General features: G+C 35.4%; 1 protein-coding gene across 1 annotated transcript; it reads left to right on the top strand.

Moving 5' to 3' along the window:
* Window positions 1-7,118: 7,118 nt before the first annotated feature.
* Window positions 7,119-10,125, top strand: LOC131058446 (pentatricopeptide repeat-containing protein At3g12770-like). Its single transcript, XM_057992271.2, has one exon. It carries the CDS (start codon window positions 7,387-7,389, stop codon window positions 9,400-9,402), a length of 2,016 nt encoding a protein of 671 aa, XP_057848254.2. The 5' UTR covers window positions 7,119-7,386; the 3' UTR covers window positions 9,403-10,125.
* The last annotated feature ends 877 nt before the right edge of the window (window positions 10,126-11,002 follow it).

An 11,002-nucleotide genomic window follows, 5' to 3' on the forward strand; every position in this document is an offset into this window, starting at 1 on the left:
GTATTGTTCATTAAATAGCCATTATTAACCATTATTAATTATTGGAATGAAGATTAAAGATTTCCATGATAACACCACACACAGATGAGCAACAATTTATATGATCGAATATCAACTTCTGTATATATAAAAATGTCGAATGATTACAAATGTATGTCCATACACAAATATGGCATAAACACCAACTAAAACAAAATGTATGTCTAAATACGTGAATGTATGTCCATATACAAAATATACATGCCAACTAGACATGTAAGCATCCCAAAACTATCTATAACATCCTAAGCTGCTAATGGATCATCAAAATCGATCCTCTTCGCCGCACTGCTCGGCTTTGAAGGATCCTGCACAAGAAAAACAAACCACGATTAATATTAGCTATATTATATAATTCACATTCGAAAAGTTAACATAAAAATGAACTATTTAATTGAACTATTCATGTTTACCTCATCTCCACGTTTTCTCTTCAGCTTTGCAGGACTTTTGATGTATGTCTTCAGTAGAGGAGGTATGTTTTGAATATTTTCATAAACAACCTACATATGTTTAGAAACATGACATTGATACAAGTTAGCATATAATTGTCACTGATAATAACAAATTATATCTACTAATCAAAAAATAAAATAAACACACATCTACTCGAGGCATCTCTTCTTCTTCTTCAGGTATACTGGGTGTAGTCATCAAGGATGTGAAGCCAAGGATTCTCTATATATATACACAAGTATATGAAACTATCAATCTATGTCTAGACATGTATAATCACTATAAGTTATTTAAACTATTCATTCAATCATATTTGCATTCAATTACCTTTCCCTTGTCTCCAATTGCACTACCAAATCCTAGATCACACTACACCGCACTTGTGCTGCTTGTGCCCTACAAGGGTAAAATAAGATATACATGCAAGTTACTACATAATCTAATTAATACAAATATAAATGATGAGCATGTATCTACAATAAAATACAAACGACTAGGTGCAATAATATATGTACCGTTAAGCTATCGAGGCCAAATGAAATGGCCGACAAGGTGCCCTCCTAAATCTATCTCAACTCATCCTCGGTCATCAACTATTAAATAGACCATGTAAATAAAAATTAGTACTTAATATTATCTAATTTATAAATATTTAATTAAAATATAACATGAATTGTGAAAACACAAATCTTACCAATACATCATCAATGTATGATGACGATGCCTCCTCACCTCTAGCATGTGAGGACTCCCCAGGGTATCCTCTAGTCTGTGTAATAACCTCTGGTGCATCATGCATCTCATGCACCTCGTAATCTGCACTATCCACAGCAGGATCAATGGGTTGTCCAACTAGACCCAAGCATACGTGCCCACACATGACACAACTATGTGGCACACATATGTGTGGAGCCGAGGATGACATGTCAGCACCACCCGATGCACCGCTACCATCAAAAGTAGGCTAAGCTACTGACGCAGCCTGAGAAACCAAAAGGCTACTCAAAGAGTGAATAGTCGATATGGTCCATGAAGCTACCTCACAAATGATATCAGGATGCTGAACTGCAGGTGGGGGATCAACAAGAGGAGGGGGGACATATGGGCCCTAGACTACTCTGACTGCCCCAGGTCTATTTTGGGGCATACCTAAACCTACACTCTGGAAAGGTTGGATGTCAAAGTAGTTCACATGTTTCTGTAAAACAAACTCAGCATACAATTTATTTATGAAATAGAAGGGGCTATCAAGATTGTTGTTGGGTGGTTTGTCAAAAACCATCCACCAACGATCCCAAAATTTTTTCACAATCCTATCATTTGTGCACCATTTGATAGAAAGTTTTATTTTTTTGGGATCTACAGGCTGACCAGTATGGGGATTGACAAACAATGAGGCGATTTCGGCTTTGGATATCTCAAGATCCTTGATATCCTTATACGACAAGCCATCTGCATATTTTTCCTTCATAGAATCTCGCCACAAAAGGGCGACATCGTGCTCCTCAGTCATGGTTTCCATACTTTTTACAATCGACGTGAGAGGATCAAACAATGGGTTTAGACGAGGGATCCTACGATATACTTCTGCAATCCCCCTTAATTCATTTAAATTTTGTGCAATCAAATCTTGAATTGAAGCGGGGTTTGGCAAATGAGGGTTTGGTTGTTGCAGTTGTGGTTGGTCAGTGTTTTCATTGTTATCTCCCATTTTTAACCTAATTGAATGTAAACAATTAAATTTAGTTAACAAATTTAAACAATTAGGTATTTGATTTTAAAAAAACCTAGTTTTCATGAAAAAAACCATATTTTCAATGAAAAATCAAATAAACATTCACAAAAAATACAAAAAATGAATGAAAATGATTCAAAACGACAAAATTCTTACCTCTAAATCAATTTTTTAGCAATTTTTTGTCAAAAAACTGGATATCGGATTTTGACAAATTCGCGCGACCCGAGAGTTAAAAATGACTCACGGGACTATCGCTGTCTAAATATAAAAGTCTCAGAAAATCGGATATCCAATAAAATCGGATATCCAATAAAATCGGATATCTGATTTCAACACTTCAATTATTTTTAAATAACATATATAATATAATAATATATTATATAATATATTATTATATTATATAATACGTATTGTATTATATTATATATATTATAATATAATATAATATAATATTATATAATATAATATTATATTATATTATATAGTATAATATAATATAATATAATATTATATAGTATAATATAATATAATATTATATTATATATATAATATAATACGTATTATATAATATGTAACATATAATACGTAACATATAATATATATTTTAAATTAAAATTACAAATAAAAATCGGATATATCCGATTTGCATAGGTAATTACCAGGCCAAGGTGTACTGACACCCAGGGCAAGCAAAAAGTCAACACGGATTTTCGCGTTTTTAGACAGTGAGGAAGGCTATTTTTTTCACACCGCCACTTTTTGGCCCCCCTTGATCCTGTACTAACCCTAGTATGAAATTATTATGATTAATCTTGTTCCAGTATTGACTTAAAATCTTTATTTTATTTTAGGTGACAAACAGGCTTGAAGCTTCAGTAGTTTTGTATCGTCGCGCGAGTGAAAATCATTATTCTATAATTATGACTCATTATCCTCCATAATGATCTAACTTCATTCACTTTGCACCTGATGTGGTAATGTTGATAATACCAGTGATGTAGATGGGCGTGTAGGAAAAATGATTAGGCATAGAATTGGGGGTGAAAGGGTTTGGTAACAAGGTTAATTAATATAAGGCTTGAGCAGTCTGAGAGTATACTAATAACATTCCCTTTTTGAGGTCTCACTTTGTGATATAGTTAACTCGTTTTCAGTTTTCCTGTATTTTATTCGTTCATCTACTAAGAATCATATTCATAGCAATTGCAAAACCCATGCAGTTGCAGAGCAGAAGGAATACCTCAATTTAACAGTTGTATAATCATGGTTTCCGGGTGCTACATTGAATAGAGACAGATCATGGTTATATGTTTGCAAGTCACAGAAATCAAATCATATTGAATGAGAGGTGAAGAAATGGAGACTGGTCAAATATTACAAGATGATGGGTGAAATGTTTGTAAAATATTGTCTCAGTATATTTTTTCTCCAAGTGTAAATAGCTCAATTGGTTGATTCATAGTGGGGCAATTAATCTAATTTCAGTTGTCAATAGAATTAATGTAATGATTTGCTGGGGCTGCAATTGGCTTTCTTAAAAGATTTGAATTTTTATCACTACAAAAAGTGGACTAGATAATTAACATGAAACTGCCGATTTCATGAGTCCTTGTTGATGATAAACAGAGTTGAGTCCTTGTTGATGATAAACAGAGTTGATGTTGTTCACTCTGCTTATTGACTACATGCCTTTTGGGTGAAGGATGGAGGCAGAATAGCGTTTGCCAAGTCCATTCTTGTATCAAGTAGAGCATTCAAAAGGATTATTCACAATCAATCATTAAAGTTGTCAATTATAGGTTAGATAATTCATAACATTGTTTCCTTGGAGTTATTCCATCCTGATGATTCTAGTTTTTACTAGAAGAACTATTCAATTGAAAAAGATGATTTATGAACGTAAAAATCACTCACATAGCGTTTGAGTAAAGTTTTGCCTTACCTGATGAGTCAAAATTGGATTATAGGCTTTTTATCTTGGTTTTATTGATTTGTGTATGCAAGTATGATCCTTGTCCATGACCTCTTCTCTAATTGAAATATGATTTTAATACACCAAGCTATAAACTGGTAATCGTTATGTTTGGAACTTTGGACTATATTAGTTTCTTCTACAATATTTTCAAGACAGAATAGTGAAATTTGTAAACTATTCTGGGAGGTTTCACACAATGTTCAGTGAATGGATGGTGTCAGAGATCTTTATCTAATAATAAACTCTTATAAAGCTTTCAACTTTAAAAAGAAGTAATACAGGATATGTTTTTTGAGAAGCAAAGTTGTTTCTATTGTAGGGAGGGGTTTCTTGGTATTGAAATGATTGACAAGACACCCTCAAATTTGTATGCATTATTTGAGAGAATTCCAAACAAATTCACCAGTGGTATACAATGTTTTTTAAGGCTTTTGAGGTGGCAGATGAATGAAGTGACAGTCAAGATGTTGGTCTGGTGAATCGGTGATATGTTGCAGTCTACGAGAGAGTGAAATTCCATTACAGGAGGAACTTAGCATGCCTCATTGTAGTAGGTGAGTGAAATACCCTGCAGATGGAATAATTCGCCATCCAGGCCCTTTCAGAGATCTTATAAACTGGACCAAACCTGTTTTAAACTTTTGATAGTCTGGAAATCTTGTTAGCTTTTGTATTGGGCTGGTATGGGAAGCTCTTAATCAGAAATTCTAGTACATGTTTTAAGTTAAAAATATTATTAAAAATTGAATAGATATCTCGTCCATCGAGAAAAACTACAGGAGATCAACACCCCTCGCCTTACTCTATTTTGTAGACAATGTGACCCTTCTACATGAACAATATGCTTAAATATAATGGTGAATCTAACCTCTCTCACTTTGGGTAGAAATGAATGGCCCTGCAGCTACGAAAATATATTAGAAAGCCACATCCATTCAAATGACCAATTTAAAATGAAATTCTGACATAATGAGTACCTACTTAATTCTAACATTATATAAATATGGTTGTAAACTGTTTTATGTTTCTTCTTTATATTTCAGATGTGGAGAATTCCCTGTTGAGATTTCTATTTTTCTCTTCAGCAACCAATTTTGGGGTATATTGGAGTAAACAGAACATTAGCACATGATATGTGTTAAGAACTTGCAGGAAAAGCAAAGGAATTCAGATGTATTAACAAGAGGTCTTTGAGAAACTGTATCAATCAAAGTCTTTATGTGAACATTAATTTGACTACTGAACAACCTCTTGCAGATGACCAAAATGTTACACGGACTGTGAAGCATGTGATACATCGAAGAGCTAATGACTAGGTTGCCCTTATTTCCCCTTCCACTACAGACTAAGAATTCATAATTTTCAGTTTTGTTATGCGCAATCGATAAGTGGTTTCCTAAAGCGTTTCGACCAGCTGCAGTTGCGACTATTGCTCGCATAGATATGTATGCAGAATGTGGAAGGGTAGAAGGCACGCGAATTGTTTGATAGAATGCCTCAAAGAGATGTCATTGGATGGAATGAAACCATTCTCAGTCCTTCCCACACAAAGCATAAGCTCTAGGATAGCGTATGGAAATCTATGAGAGCATAAATTTTGTATCCTCCTAAACAACTTGATGCCAAATTATGTGAAGCGTTTCACTTGATTTAGTTAAAACAGGGCAAATTATCTTGCGTAGTAAACCAAGCGTTCTCAATTTTGAATCTATTATTAAGCATGGCACCAAGTTGATGCCAAATTATGTGAAGCGTTTCACTTGATTTAGTTAAAACAGGGCAAATTATCTTGCGTAGTAAACCAAGCGTTCTCAATTTTGAATCTATTATTAAGCATGGCACCAAGTGTGCGTTATCATCTCTTTTATCCATCTGTAGGGATTGTTTATTAGCATTATTAAATACGATGGCTTTGGGCTGAATTGGACATCCCTTCAATGTATGGTCACATGGAAGGAACTATAGTCTTCTTCCTTGCAATGCACATCATTGCTTTGTAGAAACTAATTTGAATGCTAGGGTTCGTTGTTTGAGGAATACATATTATGGGCATCTCTAGAAAGGGTAGAAAGACAAGCTTCAATAGGACCAAATGCTTGTCTTCAGAAAGTGCTCGTACAGAGCCTTTAGAATAGAATACAATAACTTTAGAAATATTGTGCCATGAAAGATAGAAAGTGAAAACTTATGAACGGCTCCTTCATTTGGTTTGGAGAAACCCTAAACAACTCTGCAATAAAAACTATCGGTAAGAATAGAGAAACCCTAAACAATGTCCACACAATAGCAGAACAAACATTATGCCCATTTCCAGAAACATATTTGATAATTTCTGCTCATATCAAAATAAAGTACTACCAGAAAGTTAAACAAATTGAAAATCCAATTGTAATGCTTACATTCTCTACTCCCTGAAGAAGTAAATGTATGCGATGTATGAAGCTTTCTGAAATACCATGCCAATAAGCAGTTTAAATAGGTAAATAAAATTCCGATTGTGAGGGGAATTTTTTTTGCATGCAAGACAACAAACCCTGGCGAGGAGGAGTGGCATCGAGGAAAATGGAACTGCTCCGCAAGCTTCCAAGAAACCCATCTATAACAGGGAAAAAAATATTAGCCAATCATTTAGAAGATAAATATTTTTTTTAAATTATAAAGTTAACAAATATGCATGTATACTTTAACATAAGTTAAAAATAAAAATAAAAAAGAAAAACATTTGTTTATGATTGGACTAAATAGTTTCTTTTAATAACCATTTAAGCACTCAAATGAATTTTTATTACAAGAGTATTGCCTAAGTACAAGTACTAATAATGAATAGGAGATCTAGTGACATAAGAACTTGGTTTACCCTAATAATTTGTGTTGAAAGAAAGGACATTATGCATTGTTAGTGTGGGCTAACCCTCGTTCTAAACAAATCTTGTTTTAGGTTTGTTTTTGCATCTTCCAAATCGTCTGTGTGAATTCCACTTAAGTTTTACAATTTCAGTGAGCGACTCAGCTCCCAAATGATTACAAAACGATTCTGGTAGCTTTCATTCATGGATGCTGTGCAAGATGACAATACTTCTAGCCCTGTTCGCAGCCTCGGGTTCGACACCATCCCCAGACACACAAACACTAAAGCAAGAGAAAGAGAAAGAGCAAGGCATGGACACAAAACAACATAATGCATTCATACTTTAAGCTGTTTCAAACATGCTCCAATATCAAACAGTTGCAGCAAATCCATGCCCACATTATTGTGAGGGGACTCGCCGAAAATAAAATATTGGGTTCTAGGCTTATAAGCGCGTATGGAAAGCGGCAGAGTGTAGATTATGCACGCCTGGTTTTTGACAGAATTCCCAAAGAAAGCGTATTTTTATGGAATTCAATGATTACTGGGTATTCCAAGAACGGGTTTTGGGACAAAACCCTGGAGCTCTTTTGCCAAATGCAGAATGAACAAGAAGCAGACCATTTTACATTCGCTTGCGTTCTCAAAGCATGCGCTGCAATTTCTGCTCTGCAGAAAGGCAGGGAAGTTCATGTTCGTGCAATAACATGTGGATTGGAATCCCATCTGTTTACAGCGAATGCCCTTATTACCATGTATGCGAAATGCAGGCGTGTGGAAGATGCACGCAAATTGTTTGACAAAATGTGTCCATCCGAAAGAGATACGGTGTCCTGGAACTCTATGGTTGGAGGTTATGTGCAGAATGGGAAGGGAATCAAGGCTTTGGAGTTGTACATTCAAATGAAGACGAGGATCGAACCAGATGCAGTCATATTCATAAGCCTTCTTCCAATCTTTTCAGATGTCAATAAGGGTAAGGAGATTCATGCTTGCATACTCAGTAGTGGACTGCATTTGAATTTACAAGTGGGGAACGCACTTGTAGCAATGTATGCTAAATGCGGCATTATTGAGTGCGCGCTCAAAGTGTTTGACGGAATGATTGAAAAAGATGTCGTATCATGGACTGCAATGATCACAGGATATGTCCAGAATGGACAGAGTGGGGAAGCCTTAAAGTTGTTCCACAAAATGCAGCTGGCAGGGTTCAAGCCAAATGCTGTTACTATCATAAATGTTCTTCCAGCTTGCACCGCCCTAGTAGCTCTTCAACAAGGCAAGGAAGTACATAATTCAGTTATAAGAAATGGGTTTGAATTGGATGTTTTCGTGGTCAGTACCCTGATAGACATGTATGCCAAATGTGGGAGTTTGAAGATTGCACTTCACTTATTTAACACAATGGCGCATAAAGATCCGGCCTTGTGGACCGCAATGATTTCTAGCTATAGTATAAATGGGTGTGCTGATGAGGCAATTATGCTTTTCGATCGAATGCTTGCTTTAGGATATAAGCCGGACAGTGTCACCTTTGTCGCTGTTCTATCTGCTTGCAGTCGTGCAGGCATGGTAGTGAAAGGCCGGCGTTACTTTGATAGGATGAAACTAGATTATTGCATTGTACCTGGGTTGGAGCACTATGCATGCATTGTAGACCTTCTTGGTCGAGCAGGGCACTTGGACGAGGCATATGATTTCATTGGCAATATGCCGTTAAAACCAAATGATGATGTGTGGGGTGCCTTGCTTGGTGCCTGCAGAATTCATCAAAATATACAGTTGGGAGAGCTTGTAGCAGAACATCTCTATGACCTGAAACCTAAGAAGGCTGGCTATTATGTTCTGATGTCAAATATCTATGCTGCAGCTGGAAGGTGGGATGGTGTAGAAAAGGTAAGAGCAATAATGAAAGGCAAGGGGGCGACAAAGATGCCAGGATATGCCTGGATTGAGATCAAGAAAAAGGTTCATGCATTCCTTGTAGAGGACAGAGCACATGCACAATCAGCAGAAATTTATAAAACATTAGAGGATTTGGCCGGGCAAATGAAAGAGGCAGGATATGTGCCCAATACAAACTTTGTGTTGCAAGATGTGGAGGAGGAAGAAAAGGAGCATATCCTATGTAGTCATAGTGAGAAGCTGGCTCTTGCTTTTGGGCTTATGAATATTAAATGCCCTGGTACATCTATCCGAATCATAAAGAATCTTCGCATTTGTGGTGATTGCCACCATGCCATGAAGTTTATCTCCAGAATTGTTGAACGAGAAATAATTATTAGAGACTTGAGTCGCTTTCATCATTTCAAGAATGGGGAATGTTCTTGTGGAAATTACTGGTGATATTAATGGAAAGGATTCAACAAATGGGAGGACTGTTAAGTAATACCGTATGGTGATTTCCACAGTCACTACTTTCAGCTCCAAATCTTTGAGCAGAAATTCATTGTGAAAGATTTTATTGGCATCCATCGTTTTGAGAAGAGAATGGCCTATGTTCTTATGGAGCTTGGGCAATGCTCACTTGAAGGAGACCAAAACCAAAAGGATGAACCACAACTATAAGCAATATGGTGATTTTCAAAACAAAACCATTGTTTAATTTGTTGAGTAAAAACTATTATAGATTCAATTGACTTCCACCATTTCAAGAATGGGCAAACAATCTTATGGAGATTGGACTATGTTCTTGCGAAAACGTTATGGAGGTATTACTTGAAGGAGATCAACTATCACAAAGGGCTTATTGACAAACATTATCATCCACTCAAAATAAATGGATTAACACTGATCCACGTGACCAAGAGCACAACCAAATACATATCACAAGAAGCACCAGTTTGTGGTTCTCTTCAATGACTTGCTTTTAACACTGAAGTCTTAAAATCGGACGCTTTTATAGTTGAATTCTTTTTAAGAAAGTGCTTCAACTTCTTTGACAAGTTGTGTATCATTCTCTTGTCAATACATCGTCTAGAATTTGCATTCTATTTTGTTATGGTAAACAAAATAGATCATTCGATGGACTCTCTTTGAGCAAATGCATTTCCTTTTACTCTACTCTACAAAGATTTTGAAATGAATATGAACGTAAGAGTTTATGCTGTTGTGGCATCTTACTTGATTGAATTTTTGGTATGTTTGATGAGTAGGTCTTTCTTTGAATTTTATGTATGAAATTTTTTCTAAAGGGTTTTCAAAACATAGGCATTTTTCATAAAGAAATAAATCAACTTGTCTCTAGCAAAGCTTGAAGCTAAGAGATAATATGGTATGTTTGTCTACTACTACCAAGGGATTTATAAAATTTTATTGTAAAAAAAAATTACAAATCATTGTATATTTTGATCTTAAGAAATTATGAAATGTACAATTTTTTGACTAAAATGTCAAAAAAATGTAAAATTTTGGTGAAAAAAATATATATAATGTAAATTGGATCACCGTTATGTCAAATCATGTGTTGTATCGTAAACAAGAATTGGATTTTTTAAATTTTTATTTTATTTACAAAAATTATAAGTATTATTTTTTCTTTGGTAAACTTGGATTTCTAAGCTTGGCCTAAGCCCAAAAAAACCACTTACAAGGGGATATCTTCTCATTGGGTTTATCATTGATACCACTATTAGGGGGCCTCAATCTTGAAGGCATTATTCCCACATTCAAACCCATGAACTCAACAATCCAATAGACACACAACCTACAAGCACTACTACTCAGTGAAGCCACACATTTTATTACTATTGCAATAAAGTGTATTGTTTACTAAACAAGTAAAGTGTATCCAATAATATGTGATAAGTGCATGGGCTAGGATGATCATTGAAATCCGTTGTTGAGGAGGGAAGTCGCAAATGATCCCACATACAAAAATGATAAGCAATATTATCATAGAAAAAGAGTGGGTAGGGAAAGATTCACACACTCAAAGGAGGTAGCC

Source organism: Cryptomeria japonica, chromosome 7 (genome assembly GCF_030272615.1).
Source record: "Cryptomeria japonica chromosome 7, Sugi_1.0, whole genome shotgun sequence".
Classification (NCBI taxonomy): domain Eukaryota; kingdom Viridiplantae; phylum Streptophyta; class Pinopsida; order Cupressales; family Cupressaceae; genus Cryptomeria; species Cryptomeria japonica.

Coding starts and splice junctions, on each gene's coding strand:
- LOC131058446 (XM_057992271.2), top strand. CDS start 7,387: ATGCATTCATACTTTAAGCTGTTTCAAACATGCTCCAATATCAAACAG.